Source organism: Drosophila guanche, unplaced genomic scaffold (genome assembly GCF_900245975.1).
Source record: "Drosophila guanche unplaced genomic scaffold, DGUA_6, whole genome shotgun sequence".
NCBI lineage: Eukaryota > Metazoa > Arthropoda > Insecta > Diptera > Drosophilidae > Drosophila > Drosophila guanche.
Window position 1 is genome coordinate 3600084 of NW_022995750.1, and position 20705 is coordinate 3620788.

General features: G+C 43.1%; 7 protein-coding genes across 9 annotated transcripts; 3 read left to right on the forward strand and 4 right to left on the reverse strand.

The window, feature by feature from the left end:
- Nucleotides 1-572: 572 nt before the first annotated feature.
- On the reverse strand, nucleotides 573-1181 carry LOC117586626 (enhancer of yellow 2b transcription factor). Its single transcript, XM_034276845.1, has 3 exons — nucleotides 1028-1181; nucleotides 831-969; nucleotides 573-768 (listed from the first exon to the last, which is right to left on the reverse strand). Exons 1-3 carry the CDS (start codon nucleotides 1105-1107, stop codon nucleotides 682-684), a joined length of 306 nt encoding a protein of 101 aa, XP_034132736.1. The 5' UTR covers nucleotides 1108-1181; the 3' UTR covers nucleotides 573-681.
- A 3336-nt stretch (nucleotides 1182-4517) lies between these two features.
- Nucleotides 4518-6602, reverse strand: LOC117586065 (tubulin alpha-1 chain). Its single transcript, XM_034275913.1, has 2 exons — nucleotides 6448-6602; nucleotides 4518-5974 (listed from the first exon to the last, which is right to left on the reverse strand). The coding sequence occupies exons 1-2, from the start codon at nucleotides 6448-6450 to the stop codon at nucleotides 4625-4627; spliced, it is 1353 nt and encodes a 450-aa protein (XP_034131804.1). The 5' UTR covers nucleotides 6451-6602; the 3' UTR covers nucleotides 4518-4624.
- Nucleotides 6603-7639: 1037 nt separating this feature from the next.
- LOC117586406 (terminal uridylyltransferase Tailor) lies at nucleotides 7640-16007 on the forward strand. 2 transcript variants are annotated; one of them, XM_034276442.1, is made up of 10 exons: nucleotides 7640-7826; nucleotides 8190-8270; nucleotides 8336-8732; nucleotides 8794-9018; nucleotides 9087-9193; nucleotides 9256-9391; nucleotides 9471-9638; nucleotides 9700-9901; nucleotides 9962-10174; nucleotides 15998-16007. In XM_034276442.1, exons 1-9 carry the CDS (start codon nucleotides 7725-7727, stop codon nucleotides 10158-10160), a joined length of 1617 nt encoding a protein of 538 aa, XP_034132333.1. In that variant the 5' UTR covers nucleotides 7640-7724; the 3' UTR covers nucleotides 10161-10174; nucleotides 15998-16007. The 2 variants fall into 2 exon arrangements, with proteins under 2 accessions (XP_034132333.1, XP_034132332.1); XM_034276441.1 differs by lacking the exon at nucleotides 15998-16007 and having other exon boundaries at nucleotides 9962-10280.
- Nucleotides 10348-11455, reverse strand: LOC117586410 (dephospho-CoA kinase). The gene is made up of 3 exons (XM_034276446.1): nucleotides 11249-11455; nucleotides 10871-11162; nucleotides 10348-10806 (listed from the first exon to the last, which is right to left on the reverse strand). Exons 1-3 carry the CDS (start codon nucleotides 11358-11360, stop codon nucleotides 10506-10508), a joined length of 705 nt encoding a protein of 234 aa, XP_034132337.1. The 5' UTR covers nucleotides 11361-11455; the 3' UTR covers nucleotides 10348-10505.
- On the forward strand, nucleotides 11924-13934 carry LOC117586409 (THO complex subunit 4). Its single transcript, XM_034276445.1, has 4 exons — nucleotides 11924-12349; nucleotides 12912-13113; nucleotides 13181-13384; nucleotides 13449-13934. The coding sequence occupies exons 1-4, from the start codon at nucleotides 12074-12076 to the stop codon at nucleotides 13616-13618; spliced, it is 852 nt and encodes a 283-aa protein (XP_034132336.1). The 5' UTR covers nucleotides 11924-12073; the 3' UTR covers nucleotides 13619-13934.
- On the reverse strand, nucleotides 14266-17079 carry LOC117586412. 2 transcript variants are annotated; one of them, XM_034276447.1, is made up of 2 exons: nucleotides 16951-17079; nucleotides 14266-14996 (listed from the first exon to the last, which is right to left on the reverse strand). In XM_034276447.1, exon 2 carries the CDS (start codon nucleotides 14972-14974, stop codon nucleotides 14618-14620), a length of 357 nt encoding a protein of 118 aa, XP_034132338.1. In that variant the 5' UTR covers nucleotides 14975-14996; nucleotides 16951-17079; the 3' UTR covers nucleotides 14266-14617. The 2 variants fall into 2 exon arrangements, with proteins under 2 accessions (XP_034132338.1, XP_034132339.1); XM_034276448.1 differs by lacking the exon at nucleotides 16951-17079 and adding an exon at nucleotides 15071-15191.
- A 692-nt stretch (nucleotides 17080-17771) lies between these two features.
- On the forward strand, nucleotides 17772-20661 carry LOC117586405 (E3 UFM1-protein ligase 1 homolog). Its single transcript, XM_034276440.1, has 5 exons — nucleotides 17772-17933; nucleotides 17995-18995; nucleotides 19058-19538; nucleotides 19600-20258; nucleotides 20322-20661. The coding sequence occupies exons 1-5, from the start codon at nucleotides 17857-17859 to the stop codon at nucleotides 20459-20461; spliced, it is 2358 nt and encodes a 785-aa protein (XP_034132331.1). The 5' UTR covers nucleotides 17772-17856; the 3' UTR covers nucleotides 20462-20661.
- The last annotated feature ends 44 nt before the right edge of the window (nucleotides 20662-20705 follow it).

Below are 20705 nucleotides of genomic sequence, written 5' to 3' on the forward strand. Positions count from 1 at the left end.
AATCACAAGCCACAAAAATTTCAAATAAACACTAAATTTCTGCGAAAGCCAAGGAATAAATTAATGAAAATGCTGCCAACAACAACATTGGACAATGGAACAACGACAACCACCATGAGCACAAAAACAATAGTTGTTCTGGATGAGGAAAAACATGAACAACAAACAAGGGAAAAACTGCAACTGCAACAGCTGCAGCAACCACAGCTATTAAACGATGATTCCAACGCCAAATTTAAAGACTTTTCGATTGACTCGCTATTGAATAAGTAAAGAGAGGAAAATTGGAGTAAATAATGATGAAATTATTACTTAAAGTGTAGCCCCATTATTTTTTGTAGAACAATTCAACGAAAACAAAGAGCCCAAACCGCGTTCCTAACTTAACCCACTGCCACCACACCATACACCCTTAAAACCAAGCACACACATTTTGTTTAGCCAATCGTACCGATAAACAATATGAACATACAATAAGCAAACAACGTATTTTAATGCATTACAATTAGGCTGTTTATTTATTATTATTACATACATATTGTACAACTAGAGGCGCACTTTCATAATTATCGTAAGCATGTAAATATCTACTTAAATACGAGATAATAAACCAAGAAACACACATGTGCTAGAATTTAAGATTATGCGAATAATTTCACCATTGATTGGGTTGGGGGTCCTTTACTTTCGTGTCAACGACGACTCCAGGGCTTCACGCACGCGTATCATCATCTCGTTGCGAACGTCCTCTGGTACCATGGCGCGGGCCTGTCCAATAGAAATATATCAATTAAATTGGAACATAGTCGCATTGTACATATATCACCTACTTGAGGCACAATCTCGGCTGCCAGTTCCTCACTTGTTATAGTCTGATTTCCGCGCTCTGCAATTTTTTCACGAATAAATTGCTCAATTTGTCTACGCCAGCCGCATTCGATAAGACGGGTCTGCAAAATATCCTTCAGGCTACCGAAGGTTTATTGAAATGAAAACAATTTACAATTAAATTATCCACAAATCTTACGTGGCGCTTTCGCAATGTGTTAATTTAACATTTTCCTCCTTTGGCTGGGCATCAGTGCCAATTTCCTTGCTGTACGGCATGATACTAGGTTGTACAAATATCTGTTCAGTAAGTTACTATCTATTTTTGTTTATTTTAAAAACTAGTCTCATGGCCACTGTGACCGCGGAATTATCGATAAAATATACCGTCAGGGCCTCGAAAATGTACCGAATATACCCTTGTATTTTCAAAATATACTGTAAATATACCGTGAATCTTAAATTATTTTTGTTATTTATGTTTTGTTATATTTGATATTACTAGGTAGTTTTATTAAATTCATTAAATTCTCCGCAGGATTGGGTGATTTTATGAGGTATATTTCCTGGCAGAAAAGTTCAACCAAACAAAAAAAATATTTGCTATACTTAATATTATAGATCCATTTTATCAGCTGCTGCAAAATTTTTAAATTAATTCATTGAAATTGTGACTGTTTCGAAGGATACATCTTCTCCATCATCAACGATATGTTTTTTTTCAACGTACAAAAAGATGGTAAATCGGACAGTCTGCAGGAATTTATTATTTTTAATAAGGGATGGTATGTTAGCATTTTTGTGAATATTATCGAATCACAAAAGCTATCCTTTATTCTCTAGGCATATTTGCAATTCCTCTGGGAATTTAATACTCCTTCCTTTACGTATTGCATTTTATATTTATTTTTTAATTCTCGCCTAATTTTAATGATTTTATGGTATCCAATTTGTCATTGACCCATTTAAAGTTGGTTGTCGCAAACACCTTTTCCAAATGTTCTAGGATTTCATGTCTATGAGAAGCACATCAATTTGCAGCATTGAACCAATCTGTACATTTTCTCATGCATTGCTCAACAATATTTTTGACAAAATTCTTCGCTCATGGAGTTTGCTTAAAGAAATCGGGATTGTGAATTCTTAAGTGCAACGTGAAGCACGTGGGGAACATAACCTCTACGCCAGGTAAGTATTGGAGCAAAACTGTAACAAGTTACATATTTCGACGTGGCGATTTCCCCCCTGTAAAGGCGGGTGGCCAAATAATTCCCCTCTACCCAAGGGTAGAGCGGTAACTTAAAATCTCAAAAAAAATAAAATAAAGAAATCGGAAAAAATATGAATGTGCTGTATTGAATGCGTAACCATCTGATCACTTTGAAGTTTGTACCCATTAATGGTTTTCCCAAGTTCAAGCACAGTATTTTGGCAGCTGGGTGCACTCAATATTTAGTTCGCCAATAACACTGCAATGTTTTCTTCACGGCAGAAAGGTCATCATTAAAATGGAATTTAATAGGCCGATAAAATTTATTAAATATCCCATTATATACCGATATAACGTAAATATACAATGAACTCAATTTCGTGGTCAAAATATTCGGAAAAGTACATAATAAACCATAAAAGGACACCCTGCTCATGGCAGTGATGAGGTTTACAGGAACCAGTTCATATTCGGAACTAGTTATTCTGCGATGCCACATCGTTATAAAAATGTCTTGGCAGAAGAACGGAATGAGCACATTCTGATACCATGTGAAAAAAAATATTATAGAAGTGAGGAAGTACCTGTCATCCCTGGATCCAATTAATGCAGATACCAGTCATTCTATGTTTTAAATCTATCTTAAAAAAGTATGCAGAATAGGTATTGAAATCGAGATAGATGTGCAGTTGACTCGAAGTCATTATTAAGTTTTCATTAATTAATTACCGTATAGAGGGCATACAAACGTTGCATACTAATATCACAAATCCGGTTGACCAGCAACAATAACGTAACATCCAAACCCTGTTACGTTTTATGCTTTGATTCTTAGCTTAAACCTTATTTTACAACCGAAAGAATAAACAAGTTACCTTAAACATAGCCAATCATGTAGAAAATTGTTTCATCTATGGGATAAAATTATATGAAACTTGATGGGGGTCTTAATTAGCCACTAATATTGAAGTGAATATCAAATTCGAGGAACTGAATTCCGATCAACATAAACATAAACTATGTACATATACATATGTACATGTACTTATGAATGTATGAAGAAATGAATGTAAATACATATGTACATACTATTATGTATGCATGCCTGCTGAGCCGAAATATTCGCTTTCCTACTTTTATTAGATTTTTCTTTTATTGATCAAACATCAAAACTCATTCAAGCGCTCAAATGTGGGCTTGGGGCCTTCCTGTGTAGGAGCTTCAACCGCCCAATACATGCGACGAAAAAAGCGCCTTAAGCATCTCTGATATTGAGGCTTGTCGTCATCATTGAATGCGTTGGCTTGGCCCCTCAAGTCTATGCACAAATATGGTCTGACGGCATCACAGTGTATATGTGTGTACATGTTACATACTGAGTTGTATCTGGCTTAAATGAAGCCAACTGCTACACGATTTCTGCGAATCAGCTTTATTTGACGGGAAAACCATTTGAATTTGGCTTAAAACCTTGACTTTTCCGTAAATTATGCGACCGACTTAAGCCCTGAGTAATAAAAGTGTCTCAAAGAAGGGAAATTGCTTTTCTTTGGACATCTGCAGTAAACGGCATCAAACATACATAACCTCAATCGAGGTCGCCGATCTGCCGGCACTTCAAATGTGTATGTGTGTTCATGTGAATCCATTGTATGTATGCTTGTAAATGGCTTGGGTGGCCCTTTTCTTGCATTTCCTGCCCATTTCTTGTGTATTTCTGGAAATTCAATAACATCTGCAGCAGCTGCCGGTCTGTTTCTCGAAAATTCCGCAGCGCAGGCAGAGGTTGGGCGGCCTTTTACAACAACAAGCCGGTTTACCTAGGCTTCAATTTTGTTTTTGGAAAAGCAACCCTCTTATACACACACATGCGCATACATTTGCGTGGCATGCCATGTACATATGTACATACACATATCAGTTAGGAAATGAAGTCATCACACGATTTTGCCGAGTTGGCGTTGTTGCTGGCGTCGCTATGGCGATGACCATTATTATGCTGCTACGGCCTACACTCCTCACGGCCCACTCAAATGAATGACTCATCAGGCGACTAAAAAATCGATATATAAATGTATGCACTCTCCCCTAGGGATTGCAGCATGAAGTGCTTGCCGCACCCTGGGCTGGTACAGTCTGCACTAGCCACATGCATCATGAAATGGAGCAACTTAGAAAGCGGCACTATTATTAGATACAGAGAGCTGCGGCTGGTCCGCTTTCCCGTAATTATAGCTCCTCCGTTCAGTGAACTCTCTCGTCTGCTGGAAAAGTTTGAAACGGAAAATATGGGAAAAGAAAAACAACAAATGGAGAGATTTTCTTTTGCTGTCCAGACTGCTTTCAGCCGATTTTATTCTTGTACACAATTTATCGCCGTTTTAGTTTTTTTTTGTATCTGCGCTGTACGTGTCTTTGTTTTAATAAAATACTCATGGGTTATACTTTCTTGTTGTGGTTCTTGTTAGCGCTTCCTTTCTTGTGTTGCAGTGGAGTTTCTTCTTGTTTGGGCGTAGGCACTGGTTTCGACGAGGGCTGGGCCCCCATCCACCAGTGACGCCCCGGCTGTGCGTATGTGTGAAGCGTTTAGTACTCTTCAGCACCCTCGCCCTCACCGTCGCCAGAGTCCATGCCGACCTCCTCGTAGTCCTTCTCCAAAGCGGCCAAATCCTCACGGGCCTCGGAGAACTCTCCCTCCTCCATACCCTCACCGACGTACCAGTGGACGAAGGCACGCTTGGCGTACATAAGATCGAACTTGTGATCCAGACGAGCCCAGGCCTCGGCAATAGCCGTGGTGTTGGACAACATGCACACAGCGCGCTGCACCTTGGCCAGATCGCCGCCGGGCACCACAGTTGGGGGCTGGTAGTTGATACCGACCTTGAAGCCAGTGGGGCACCAGTCCACGAACTGGATGGTACGCTTGGTCTTGATGGTAGCAATGGCGGCGTTGACGTCCTTTGGCACAACATCACCACGGTACAGCATGCAGCAGGCCATGTACTTGCCGTGACGGGGATCGCACTTGACCATCTGGTTGGCTGGTTCGAAGCAGGCGTTGGTGATCTCAGCAACGGACAACTGCTCGTGGTAGGCCTTCTCGGCGGAGATGACGGGAGCGTAGGTAACCAGAGGGAAATGGATACGTGGGTAGGGGACCAAGTTGGTCTGGAATTCAGTCAGATCCACATTGAGGGCACCATCGAAACGCAGAGAGGCGGTGATCGAGGAGACGATCTGTCCGATCAGACGATTCAGATTGGTGTATGTGGGGCGCTCAATGTCCAAGTTGCGGCGGCAGATGTCATAGATGGCCTCGTTGTCGACCATGAAGGCGCAGTCAGAGTGCTCCAGGGTGGTGTGGGTGGTCAGGATGGAGTTGTAGGGCTCGACCACGGCGGTGGAGACCTGGGGAGCTGGGTAGATGGCGAACTCCAGCTTGGACTTCTTTCCGTAGTCCACGGAGAGACGCTCCATCAGCAGAGAGGTGAAACCAGAACCGGTACCACCACCGAACGAGTGGAAGATCAGGAAGCCCTGGAGGCCAGTGCACTGATCGGCCAACTTGCGGATGCGGTCGAGCACCAGGTCGACGATCTCCTTACCAATGGTGTAGTGACCACGGGCGTAGTTGTTGGCGGCATCTTCCTTGCCGGTGATCAACTGCTCGGGATGGAACAGCTGGCGGTAGGTGCCAGTGCGGACCTCATCCACAACAGTTGGCTCCAAGTCGACGAAGACGGCACGGGGCACATGCTTGCCGGCGCCAGTCTCGCTGAAGAAGGTGTTGAACGAGTCATCACCACCGCCCACGGTCTTGTCAGAGGGCATCTGACCATCGGGCTGGATACCGTGCTCCAAGCAGTACAGCTCCCAGCAGGCATTACCGATCTGGACACCAGCCTGGCCAACATGGATAGAGATACATTCGCGCTGTAACCAGAGAAGAAAAGAAACGATGATTAATAACACGCCCGACAAAAAAATCAATAGTCCGCAGAGCCGCGCCCAAGATGATGCGGCCCTGTCTCTCGACACATGTGTATGTATGTATGTGTAAGCGAGACGGCAAGATGGTATACCAGAAAAAGAAAAATGTCTTTTGCCGACGCCGCATTTTTTTTCCGAATGCCGAACCTCACTAAATTTCTATACAATTTACCGGTTTTAGCTTTGCAACAATTTTAATGCAGAATTGTGCAGAGTACTCTCTACTTTTATATGATTTTAGTTAGATTCTGCAAGTTTTGACTAGTTTCTTGCCATGACGTCATCATTTTTTAATACCGAAAATGCGTGTGGTCGCCATTTTGCGAAAACTAGCGGCGACGCCGCGTGCCTTTAATTGAATCGTAATGCACACTTATTCTCAAATTTACCATCTAAAACTAGTGCATGTTACTTACCATATTGAGTTTTTTCTAGTTTATTTCACACACAAATAGGAAATTTCACAAAACTTGTGATTAAGGTCTGACGTGGAGAGCGTTTACGTTCGAACTACCGGTTATGAGGTTTTACAAACATAAACTTGAAGTAAAAGTCGCAGCGACCTGCTTTTATAGTTTAAATTTTAGCGTTCAGTGTGACCGAGGAATCTTCGCCAAAATTTACCGCACAACCCTCAAAGTAATACCAAAATAAACCTTTTGCTTCTTAAAATATACTGAAATAAACCGTAGTCTTAAATCAGATTCCTCGATTTTGATGTGCTATTTGTTATTACTCACTTTCAAAGACTTTCACCACTGAAACAATAGTTCAATCCGATTGAAGAATCAGTTTGGCGTATTATAAATGCTTACTTTATTGAATTGAATACCTTATGACCTTATATTTTTCAAATTTGTATTTGAATTTTTCGTTAAAATCGCCCTTCTGGAAGCAAGGGAGCTTTGTATTCAGTATGTAAGTGTATGTAACATGTAGAATCACATGCATGTTAACTGATATCATTGAAAATTATTTAAAAATAGCGCGCTCTATAAAGAGGGAAAGAAAGTATATGGTTTTCCTGAAGGTTTGGTTTGAGGGGCAGTTCTTCCATCTTTACAACATATTTGGGCTTAGAATTCGGGTTGCATACTGGAAACATTATAATAATTTTCGTCTAACTAATCACTGATGGATGGTGTTTTCTTTGATTTGATTTCTTTTATTTTATTTCTATATATATTCTAAAGTCAAATATTAATATTTTATATATTGCTCAATTTTATACCCTGCGCTCGAAGAGTAACTAGGATATAGTGTAATTGTGGGGAATAAGGGATGTATGTAACGCACAGAAAGAAACGTTTCCGACCCCATAAAGTATATATACTCTTGATCAGCACCAATAGCAGAGTCTGTCTGTCCTTCTTGTTTGTTCTCAGAAACTATAAGAGCTGGAGCAACCAAAATGTGCATCGAGACTGCTGTGATATCACACTGTTACAAGTGTGTATGCATGTTTACCAAATAAAACATTGATCACTCCAAAGAGCACACCATTAGTATTCCCTACCTTAAATAGTTGTACCATGCGTGAGGTATGCCAACCTGTTTTTAATACGTTGTCAGGGGGGCTCCACTCACACCACCTACGCATTTAGTTTGTGTGTGTAATTTACGTGTCCGACGCCATTGGCACTAGAGTTTGTTTTTAAATTATTAGTTAGGAACAAATTGTATTAGAGAGAAAATGAGAATCGAAGCATCGGAGTTGTTTTGGTTGAATAAGACTGTGTACAGCAATGCCGAGAGGTTATATTACGAGGAGAGATGTATTCATATGATCGAGCAGGTATGCTACGACTATTACAAATGTTGAGTTGCAGCGATAGGCTGAAAATATGCCTCGCATCAATGGAGTCGCTTGCATTTCAATTAAAATGCCTAAGTGCTGCTTAAAACTTCAAGATTGCTCACATATCGAATTGCATGTGTTGCTCATATACATTCATATGTATCTATTGTGTGCTGGTTTAATTTTTCCCAGTTGGCAGCCCCTCAAAAATCAGCTGTCAGCTCGCATTTACTGACAGTTTGAAATTGCACGCACTCAAACTCAACAAGCCGGACCGGACGTAAACACAACTGAAAAGACAGCGCAAAAAGTGACATTTCATAAAATTATCTTTTACTTTGACCTTCCCGTACCATACAGGTTCCCGCTGTCCGTTCGAGAAAGAGCAAAAAGAAGATCAAGGCCATGGCGGCCCGACAGAATCCACAAAATGTACCATACGTGAGTGAAGACTGAGCTTTTACCTTGAACTATGTTTTTAATATGCACTGGAATACGCGTGGCAGTTAAATCCCCTCACGCTGGAGGCCAACTTCTTTTTGGAAACCCTTGAGGAGGTGAGCCGCAACAACGATGTCGAATTGGATCAACATTTGGCAACGCTGCTGGAGCGCGTTATGTTGGGCATCGAAAAGTACTTGGACCGAAAGCCCACCTACATAGTGCCTGGAGAAGGTGTGGTCTTTGTGCCTCCGCAGGAATTGCAGAAAATCAAACGCACATTCAATTGCACAGCGTGTGCCAACCAAATGGTTGGCAAGCACATTTCTAAGGTTGTGACGCATTTGTCCGAAAAGCACCAGAGCCCGGATAACGGAGTGCCTGCAGCGCAGCAGTGGAAGCAGAATAGGATACCGACCGAGGGGGCCCCACGCAATCGATTGATAGACGTTCTGCCCAAGAGTAAGTAGCGTGAGACTGTGTGTGCCCATGTCCGTTCTGTTATCCGACTCTCGCTTTACAGAAGCCAAAGCCTTGGTTATGTCCGATCTCACAAAAATTTTCAAGGAGAGATATGGTGTGGCCGACAAGCTGAAAGTGATACCTGAATACGATTTAATCGAGGAGGATCTAATAAAGGTGCTGACACCCGTGTTTCCAAATAGCGCGATGCGCATTTACAAGTTCGGCTCACGCATAACTGGCATTGGCACACGCTGTTCCGATCTGGATATATTTGTGGATATTGGTAAGTGCATTCGATCACTTAATCCCCACTGATGTCTCATTGATGTAACCATTGCATTGCGTTTACAGGGAACACATTCGACACATTTGAACATCGCGCCTCCAAGGACACGTTGGGCAAGCTGCGGGCCATGCGTCCAGTGTTTTGTTCCAGCAACAAGTGGCGCATCGTCAATGTAACTTAATCTTCAAACTCACATCATTCTGTTGCATACTAAATTATGGCTTTCCTGAGCAGGTCATCGAGCAGGCGCGCGTTCCAATCATCAAGCTCTCCCATCTGTTGACCGGCATAGAGTGTGACATATGCCTGAATAGCCTGGGCTTCTGCAACTCGAACCTATTAAAGTACATATTCGAGACGCAGCCTTTGGGTAAGCGTAAAAACATACAGTCCCCAAGTCACGTTCCATTCCTCCGATAATTGATTGTTCTTATCTTTTGTCGGGGCAGCTCAATACATGTGCATATATGCAAAAAACTGGCTAGAACGCTGCAAGCTGACAGACATCTCCACTTACAGCATTGTTTTGATGGTGATATATTTCATGCAGCTGCATGGCTTGCTGCCCTCGGTTTTTTCCTTGCAACATGAACAGCCGTTGAATCAGTTTGTTGGACGTAAGTCGGAGATGGTTTCACGACATTTACCATGGATTTAATTCGGTTTGTTTGATTTCAGCTTGGATTGTCAACTTTGGTCAGAAAACTTTGCAGGATCTGCGTCTGCCGGAAGCCGATACGGATGTGCAGACAGTTCGGAACCTTTTGAGGTCATTCTTCACCTTCTATTCCACATTTGATTACGAGCGTTTCTTGGTGTGTCCATACTTTGGTAGCCGTGATATCCAAATTCAGCATGTTGAGAAGCTAATGCCAAACCGGTAAGAGATTTAACGCACTTAGAGAATTGTATGGACTAATTGTTCATTTTCAAATTATAGTTTTACTCAATACATCAGGGATAATCCCGAGTGTACATTGCAATTGCGAAAGCCAATGGTTGTCCAGGATCCCATGCAGTTGAATCATAATGTAACGAAGGCGGTAACACGATATGCACTGCAGACGTTTATAGATTATTGCCAGCAGACGGCATCTCTAATGGGTGAGCCATCGACCAACTGGCGACAGCGCACATAAACATAGACACAAAAGTAAACAAAACACAGAATTCTCCTAAATTCTGCTATCTGCTCTTAGTTTCGAATTGATGTTTATCAGAGTTTTCTTTTTGTAAATAAATCGGATATTTTTGCAACGCTCGCTTGTCTGCACAATGAGGCAATCCGAGCTTTTGTGGCAACAAGAAAAAAAAACAAAATACATATTGCTGAATTGTATATTTCACTAAAAGGCGCTGAAGTATCGCACTATCGTATTATTTTGCTGCCTTATGAAGCAAGATTTGGTTTCAATTGCACTAACACACTAAAAAGCATCAAATGGCACACGCTGGATGGAGGCCAGGAACACAATTACAATGGCTTACAATACGTCGGGTACGCGACTGAAGATCTTCAATAACATATAGATGGTAAAGCCCACGATCATAATTAGCCCCAGCAGATATACGCGATTGCGCCAGTGCTGCTTGGACTCCTTCATCATGTTGACAATGCGAATGGCCGACTCTTCCGTTTCCTCAACTCTGCCATTATTGTCTATGACAAAATGCGATTGTTCGCATTTCTTCTCCAGCGGCATCTGTGACTCGATCCGGTGTTTCGCCTCTGCCTCGGAAAGCTCATTGCGGGCAATCAAGCGTTGGAATTGTTTGTCCGAATCGCTGAAATAATACATAAATCCAGAGTGAATTCAAATCAACTGTGCAGAATATGTTGATTGCTTACCAAGAAACACAAACAATTTTGTAGATAAAATCCATTAGAATACCAGTCTCGAAGAGCAGCGGCAGGTCAAGGACAATCCACGAATGTCCTGTGACAAACAGTTTGAATGCCCGCCAAAAGATCTTACGGTGTATTTTTGGATGCGTAATCTGGTTCAGCTTTCCACGCAATTCCTTGTCCTCGAAAATCATGCGTGCAAGGACGGGTCGGTTTATCTCCTTGCTGGGGAGGAGCACTTCCTCGCCAAAGGCAGCTCGAATCTGTTCCCAGCCAGATTGACCTGGTTCCACGACTACGTAAATTAAATGCGATAATTAACGGTAATTGTTCTCAATTACTGCAGCTCAACAACAGATTCTTCGTATCTGGACTACTCACTCTCCCTAGCGATTTTATCTGCATCTATGACGGCAATGCCGTGACGTTCAAACACTTTGCTAACGGTACTCTTGCCCGTGGCAATGCCACCAGTTACGGCCACAATAAACATAATTCTAGAATATTTAAATCAAGTCTGGGAATGTTATATTTAATGTTTATTAAAATACGATACGAATGTGCAGAAAACGCGAAGAGGAGAGGCCAAAAAATACTGCTTAACTATTTTTCAATTCCCAGCACTGGCATGCCTCAAATCTAGTATTTTGCGATATCCTTGGTTTTGCGCCATTTAACAGCACTTTTTCCATATATACATCTATGGAATTGTATATAGCAACCAGTGCTGCCAACACTTATGGTCATAAAAAAGCTAAACTAGACTTTGAAAACAGCTAGAAATAGCCAGAAACATATGATAGCAGCTGTAAAAAACGCAGAAGTATTGAAAAGTAATTCTTATTTAATTTTATTATAGCTTTTCAAGATTGTTAAACATTTCCTCATCTGCAGCTAAACTTTAGTAAGTCAGGAATAGGTAATCACGCATTCGGTAATTGAAAAAAAGTTAGATCTAGTGGAGAAGTAGCTAAGCTGCCAACACTGTGTTTACGGTATATTTTGAAAACGAAAAGGTATATTTCAGTATGTTTGGGAATCCGGTCACATTGCCTAAAACCAAGATGGCGATTTTCTTCAGTTTGTGAAATTACACGCGCATTTTTTTTGTAAAGCTAGTTTCAAAGCGAAATTAATATAGAATTTCACGAGCAAACGTCAAAATAAACTGAAAGATCTCTTTAGCGCATTGATAACAGAGCAAAGATGGTGGACAAAATTGAAATGAGCCTTGACGATATCATCAAGTCGACCCGCACACAGAAAAAACCACAGGGTGCGCGCGGCGGCCCCGGCGGAGCACGTCGGCCTGCTGGACAACAGCGTTTTCCGGCTGGCGGTCCGCGTCGCGGAGGTGGAGCCGGCTCATCGCCAAGGAAACCAGCGCCAGCAAGCGGTGCAGGCGGCGTGCTGAAGGGTCGCCGTAGTGGCGGTGCTAGTGGTGGTGGCGGCGGCGCCATACAGAAGTCGAAATTCGCACGGGTAATACATACGTTTTGTCTCAAGTAGAGTCAAAGAGAAGCATCAGAGCAGCAAGCAAATATCCATGCATTCACAAGGACACCGCCATGTGTGAAACTCGGAGCTCTGACAGCTGCATTAAACATTCACACAATTGCATGGATTCAAAATGGCAACCATGCATGGCAACTAACGGTGCCTGAGCTGTTTTTTTGCGTGAGAGGCGAGCGAAAAATGTAAATGTAGCTGTTTATATGGACTCCTCCACACTCCTCGGATCGGCTGTTTTGAAGGGAATTCCTCGCCTGGTATCACCTCGTCGAAATCAAGTTCCTTTTAATACAGTTTTTCCAGACAGAAGCAATGAACGATCAGCGTTTCGTATTGAGTTCTTTCTTTCCCCAGTTCCCAACGCTAAATATTTTTCATGCACAATTTTTGTGTTTCTTCATGCGATGGCGCTGTCCTCATGAGGCTAGGATACCGACAACTGCTGCGACTGCTACAACTACTCCCACAATATTTGATACCCAACGCGCTCAAACCAACATACCCTTCTACCTAATACTACCCCCACCTTTAGGGCGATGTGAACAGCGCTTGGAAGCACGATATGTATGATGGACCCAAGCGCGGTACTGCCAGCTCTGGATCCGGCCCAACCCTCCTGATTGTTAACAATCTGGACTACGGCGTTTCGAACACCGACATCAAGGAGCTATTCAATGAATTTGGACCGATTAAGAAGGCAGCCGTGCACTACGATCGTTCCGGTCGCTCCTTGGGTACGTTTTGAAGACTCCCTTATCCAATCGAGCCCACTTTTAAGGCTCTTGATGCTTGCACACACAGGCACCGCAGATGTTATATTCGAACGTCGCACCGACGCAATGAAGGCCATCAAACAGTACAACGGAGTGCCATTGGATGGACGTCCCATGACCATACAGCTTGCCGTATCCGATGTCAATGCTTTAACCCGTCCAGTGGCCTTAGGGGATATCAAGCATCGTGTAGGCGGCGGCGCCGGGGCCTCGGCTCCTTACAAACGCGGTGGTACATACTTATCTAATGATCACAAATCCCAGTCCTGGCACTAACATTTCGCCTATTTTTGTAGGTGGCCAGGCCGGTGGACCGCGTCGCGGTGGCTTGAGACGTCCGGCCCCGGGTGGTGGAGGTGTTGCACCCAAGCCAGCTGGCGGAGCACGCCGCGAACGCAAAGCCCCACCAACTGCCGAGGAGCTAGACGCCGAACTGGACTCGTACATTAATGACATGAAGATCTAAATAGTTGATAGTCTGATATTTTAGTCTCTAACAAAGATAAATGAACACCCCACTAGACTTAAGGCCTACCATAAGGACGGAATATCCTTATGGTAAAATAACATAATTCTGTACCAATAACGACGCCGCGCAAAGGAAAGAACCCGAAAAGCAGTTTGGAACGAGTACTCTTTCATCTAGTAAGATAAATGTTAAATTTAAATGCGTCAGAACGCATGTGAATACTGCAATGTGGCGAAAATAGTTTAAATACAATTGAGCTGTATTTATTTAAAATAGACATATGCTTTAACGAAGTGAGAATTGACTATGCAAATTTAATGGACACTTTTTTAATTCTTAGGCTGAAGTGTAAAATATAATAGAACTAATTTCGAGCCGGAATAATCATCTCCGGCTCGGATCATGCATTCTCGCTATACAATAAAACAATTTCAATTTATAATTAAATGTTTTTTCTTTTATTTTTTGAATATATTATATCGATAGTTAGAAAATGTTGTGGTTCTTTTTTTTGGACAAGTTGTACAGACTATTAGAAGTTCCCTTTTGGGGACACTCCTTAAGTACAAAATGCAAAATTAAGGTTCGTTTTGGTAGTTTTGTTTTTAGGTGGTTGAATGGTTCTTTTTCTTTGTTAGTTTTTTTTAGGGCGGAATCACGAGTTACTTAACTTTTCAACAAATGCGTTAGACGTTTAGAATAATAATAATATACATGAAAATGCAACACAGTAGGGGGAAGGGATGTTGATTTTTGAGAGCTATGTATGAATAGATTTCTTCGGCTTCCATTTTCCAGCAGATCCGTATTTGAATAAAGATAGTTCGTCTTTTAATATATATATTTATGGTAGTGTAGGTATGTTGAGGTGTATACGTATGTTGATAAGCGATTTATATTTATAAGTTTATGTTTAGTTCATGATTGTATGTGTAGTATGTCGGGGGGTGGCTGAGGATGCATGAGTCATTAAATGCTTGTCTGGGGCCTTCTCTTCTACCAGAAGCCGCCCGACGAGAATCCTCCGGGAGGTACTCGTCCTCGCGCCTCGCCATTCGTGGCCGCCGGCTTGTTGTCCGACTCCTTGGGCTGATTGTTGGTCACAGGCTTGGATTCCTCCTTCGGAGTGGTTACATCGTCGCGTAACTTCTCCACCACCTTGTTGGGGTCGGTCGAGCCCATGCAGGCATTCAAATTGGAAGAGTTTTGCTGATTGTATTTGGGACGCGGGGCGGGTACGGCAACTTCTGGCTCCGAGAAGATATTGGTGTGTCCGCCACCTGGTGGCTTCAGCACACGGCTAGAGGGACGAGTGCTGCTGGTCATGCCAATTTTTAGCTCGGTGGAAGTCATGCTGTTGTTTTTTTATTTTCTGCTGCAATGAATAAGAAACAAAAGCGAAATTAATATACGGCGGCCTGCAGCTCTCACATTACAATGGCAGCATACAATAATTTCTAGCCTATGGAAATACACCAGTCACGCCACTTGCGGATGTGGCCAGCAGAATAAAGCGACTGACGATGACGACGCGCGCGCCTTCCGCCCTACTGAGGAAACTCACTTTTCGAACGGCGAGAGAAAATGAGAAATTCACATGTACGAGAGTTTGTGGATGTGTGTTAGTATTCTCCACCGCCCAACGCCACAATGGTTGCCTGGCTATTGGCCCCTCTCTATACACAAAAATTTATCATCTCTATCTATCTATTTTTGCTGGTTGCGTTCTCTTTACACTTTGCCGTTAGCTGTAATTGCGCGTTTTGTTGCTGTCGCACTTTCTTTGTTGTTGCTTTTTTTCGTTTTGGTGTCAAGCTTGACGGAACAGTGGGCCAAAACTGCACAACTATTGGCAATAAATGGAAGATTTCTATGTAGTAGTTGCTGCTGTTGCTTTTATCCCCAAGTCTTTTTTTCTGTATTGTTTGTATGGTTTGTCTGTGGGGTGGGCTAAGGAGGTCATAGAGGAGGCGATAACATCTGCCAGAAGCGCTTTTTAACGTTTGTAATGATGCGTCATCATCCTTTGGGCAACGCAGGGTATGGAGATGGGATGGCGCAGGCCCCAGTGGTGTAACGCAGTGGGGTGGCAACATTCATCACAGAGAGACATACATACGCGAAATTATGTTGGGGCATGGGGTAAAACAAAGCAAAGTGAATGACCGCATAGAGTCAAAGATCTCCAGCAGCGTGGTTATTGTATTTCCCATGATATGCGTTAGATGGCAAACGATTCTCTGCTAAGAAAATAAAGGAGAGCAGCAGCAGCAGGCCGAACTGAGGAGACGCTAAGAAGGCCAAAATAGTTTTCATCAAATGTTAGTTTCGTACTCAAAAACAGTTGTCTTTTTTAAAGCCAGATATAGCGGGAAGAGAACAGAATTGGCAACACTGTGCCTGCCCTTAAACGCGCTTGCCGGCTCACCCATACAGCCAGAGACGTATAAACACATGCACACAAACAACATTAACTATGACGGTGTGCTGGTATTTTGTTGAAATTATGAGTAATGAGCGATCTAGATATAGCTGGAAATTGTCGGTATGTACTCTCTCTATCTCTCGCTTGCTCTCTGTCTCCCTTCTCCTCTCTTGTTACCTATCCTATTGTATTTCGCTTTGTTATGGTTTCGCCATTAGGGAAAGACAAGGCGATCAACAGCCAAATAATACATACATACATATGTACAGATTATGTATATGGAAAAAGCACATTAAGACAGTCGGAAATCAAGTCTAACCAGTGAATGGGGCCTACTTAAACGAATTTTCGATTATAGCTTAAACCGCGATGCACACCGAAACTGACAGAGCAGAGGCAGAGATTTGTTTTTGCACTGTTGCCCGGGATGGCGGCTCGGCGTCGTCGTCAGCGTCACTTCCAAAGAGTAGAATCGCGCGGCGGGCAAAAATTTAGGTTTAAACTGCCTCTAGCTAGTTTTTCAGGTGGCTGGGCCCCCAGTCAGCCGATGCATGCAATCGTTCCGACTAAATGAGCAACATGGCTGCTAAAAAAAGACAAAGGCGAGCAGCACAGAATGGAGCATAAAAAAGGGAGCCCAAGAGGATATGTGTTATTTATATGCATATGGCAGCTGTGCTAAATAAAATTTAAACGCGGCAGCTGCACCAAACAACAAATACATGCACACGCACATAGCGCTTGCGCTTCGGCACAGCACATCCCAAGCACCGCCATAGGGACAGACAACCACAAAATTCCATGGCACGACTCTGCTATGTGGAAAATATTGATTTCGTTTTGGGCACATGGCAATGATGGTCGAACTGTTGATCCAACCCATTAGCACATCTTGAAAGCTTACCTTAGAATAACTTTGAACACTTATCAAATGGGTTGGCAAACAAACGACAAATTTTACAAAAATTCTGCAGACGACGCGCACTGGTACCGTTTATTTTTAAAATTGCAGTGTGACCGCGGATTTTTCGACCAACAATACCGACAGACCATCGAAAATTAACCAGAATATACCATTGAATCTTCAAAATATACTGTAAATATGCCATAGTCTTAAATGGCATTCCACGATTTTGATGTTATATTTAATATTAACAGCTTGCAAAAACTTTTAACCCTGAAACAATAATTTAATCCGTTTGAAGAATCAATTTGACGTATTTTAAATACTAATTTGTATTGTATTGTATACCTTATGATCTTATATTTTACAAATTTGTATTTAAATTTTTCATTCAAATCACCCATCCTGGAAGCAAGTTTGTGTTCAGTATGTAAGTGTGTGTTGCATGTAGAGACACATGTATGTTATCATGATATCATGAACATTTTTGAAAAAACATATCTTGTTTTTTAGTAAAATGGAAAGGGAACGGGAACACCACAGGTAAATATTATAATAAGCTCGGAGGGGTTTGGGGGGGCAGTTCTTCCATCTTCACAACATAATTGGGGCTTAACTCCGATATATCCGGACGATATTGGAGTATTGTTCTTGTGTGTGAAGTCCTCCATACAAGGAGCAACACGTTCTTGTTGAATTCGCTCAAAAATAATTTGTTATATTCGCCTTAGAAATCTGAAATCCAAGAAACCTAACAAATTTTATTATTTTATTGACGACACCAAAATATCGGTATTTTTGTTCGATTAGTGGATAGATTGGCATGCGGTCACACTGCTGCACTTTTGTTGACGTTTCAAGTTTTTTCACTTTAAATTTCCATATTAAGTTAGCTTAACAATTAAAATGGGCAGCGACTGGGATGAGATAAAGCGCCTGGCGGCGGACTTTCAAAAAGCACAGCTTACCTCGACACTGCAGAAGTAAGTACGTGAATTTTAAAATATTCCCATTGATCCGACCCCCTACATTTACCATTTAAAGGCTGTCCGAACGCAATTGCGTGGAGATTGTGACGCTGCTGCTGGAGAAGCAGCTGCTGGAGGTGGTGTTCACCAATGATGGCAAGGAGTACATTACACCAGATCACTTGGAGCGCGAGATCCAAGACGAGCTGTATGCGAATGGAGGCAGGGCCAATCTGGTGGAGGTCAGCAGGACATTGAATGTGGATCTGTCCCGCATTGTGACATTGGCCGAGCGCATTGCGGCTGAAAACCCTCTGGTGCATCTGGTGTTGGGCCAGCTAATCGATGAGGACTACATCAGCCACATTGCCCAGGAGATCAACGAGAAGCTTGCGTTGCGTGGCGAAATATCCATTTCCGATTTGGCCTCCCAATTCGATCTGCCATCGGAGTTTATGCAGCAGGATGTAGTGGAGAAGCACCTGGGCAAGATCATCAAGGGCCGCCAAGACGCGACCAACCCGCGAGTCTTCTTCACGCAAGCCTACATCCAGCGATGCAAGGCGAAGATACGCGGTGCTCTGGCGGCCATCACCAGACCCACAAATGTGGCTGTCATTCTGCAGCAGATCAATGTTCAGGAGAAGATATTTCACTCACTGCTAGACGAGATCTCGCCGGCCGGACAGGTGACCTCAAAACTGGCCAATGCCCAGTACGTGCCGCACATATACGCCAAGACTCAGGCTGATTGGGTGAACTCCTTTTACAAGCAGAACAGCTTCCTGGAGTACGATGCGATCAACAAGCTCGGCATCTCCGATGCCAAATCCTATATACGCAAACAATTTCCCAACGAGGAGTTCTTGTTCCTGAAGCGCGTAGCCCTGGGCGCTCGTCTTGTAGAGCTCACCGTCGTTACGGCCCTCAATGAATGCAGTGCCACCAAGCAATACTTGGACTTGACAACCATTCTGCCTTCCAATCTGTCGGAGGAGGATATCGAAGAAGTCTTCAGTGCTATTATGGCCCAGAAGCACAGCAATCCCAGCAACTTTGTCTACCTGGAGAGCATCGGTATGGATTATACTTTAATAATTCAATGGACTTGTGCTTTATTCTGTGTGTTCTCCTTGCAGTGTTCTCGCAGCCGTATCTCACGCAGCTGGTGCAGCCATGCCATGCTCTGGCCGAGGCACAGGCCAAGGCAGCCATTGACACGGGCGTCTATCAGCAGTTTATTGTGGATAAGAGCCTGGCTCAGAAGGGTAACGCCTCCTTCCAGGATCAGGATGATGATGGTAAAGTGGACAAACGCGATGAGCGTAGGAAGAAGGCTTCCTCTGGCAAAGCCGGTGGTGGCGCCCAGGGACGTGAAACCAAAACAAAGTCAACGAAAAAGCATCAACGACGCAGTGCAGCAGCCCAGAATGATTCCGATGACGAAGACGATGTGCAGCAACAGGGCGCCCGCGGAGCCAGCGGTGGCGGTGGCAACAAAAAGACTGTAAAACCATTGGATTTGGTCAAGACGGCCGACATTGTCAAGCTCATCAACGCTAGTCTAGAGGAAGAGGGCCTGGAGTACTTGGCCCCATCGATTGCAGCTCTTTATCTAAAGTATGCGAAAAGTGAGATTACACGGGCTGTTGCTTTATATTTCTCTATCTATCTCTAACAGTCAATTGAATCAGACGGCGCTGGCCAAGGCCCAGGAGTTGTATGAGGCCACACCGCAAACGAATCGTCGGCAGACCCATGCCGCCATTCAGGATCGCATCAATACGCTGCTGATAGACATACGGCTGTATGAGAAGGGTCTGAAGCTCTTTAGCCACGACACTCAGACGCAGCTGGTGAAATATCTGCTGAAATCCCTTGGCAATGACATCTGCAATGAACTGTCGCTGTATGTGGCCAGTGAATGCAATTTGACGGTGAAGAATACCATCTTGAATGTGGATCAGCGCATCAAATTGGCCCAAGAGTGCGATGCTCAGTATCGTAGTGCCCTGCTGGAGCAAAACAAAGCCCTGAACAAGTCCATAGATGAGTTTGAGCTGGCCACCGAATCGGTGTTAAAAGCCTGCAGCATGATTATCAAAAAGGTGGACAGGAAGAAGGATCGCCTGCTGATTGCGGATCACAAAAAGAAGCTGCAGCAACAGCTGCTCGACTGCCAAGAGCCAGCTCTGCTGCTGCATTTGGCTGCCCTGATACTGTTTACCACAATTAGTGGCTGCATTTTGCACGCCTCTGGTAAATTCGTCTCTGCCATATTGCAGCACATTCGTGGCTCTCTAAATGATGCCCAGAACAACATGCTGTTGCGCTATCACGGTGTGTATTTAATCATCACCGTGTAATTTGCAAATAATTATAAACTTTATATTCTCTTTGTAGATCTGGTGTTGCTAGTGCTACAGGCAGCGCCAGAAAGTGACGATTCCAAATTGGCCCACGAACAATTGCAGATCATGCAGACGGAGGTGGTAGAGCTGGCCCAGAACTTTACGCGGGCCTCGGTTTCCAAGGCAGATTGAGATCTCTTCCTTCTTCATTGATTACATCTTAAATTACAATTGGTTTTGGTCTCTAAGAGAGAATTTTTGTTAAATTTGCATAGTTTATAATTTGTATAAATTGTTTTTTTATATTTTATTATTGCTATGCACGAGAGTCGTCGAGTCGCCTTGAATACAATCAGTAAAATTACAAAAATGGTTTAAGAGCCTTAAACAGAGTCCCACAATTTATCACTTTGAATGTTTTTTCTAATGTTTATAG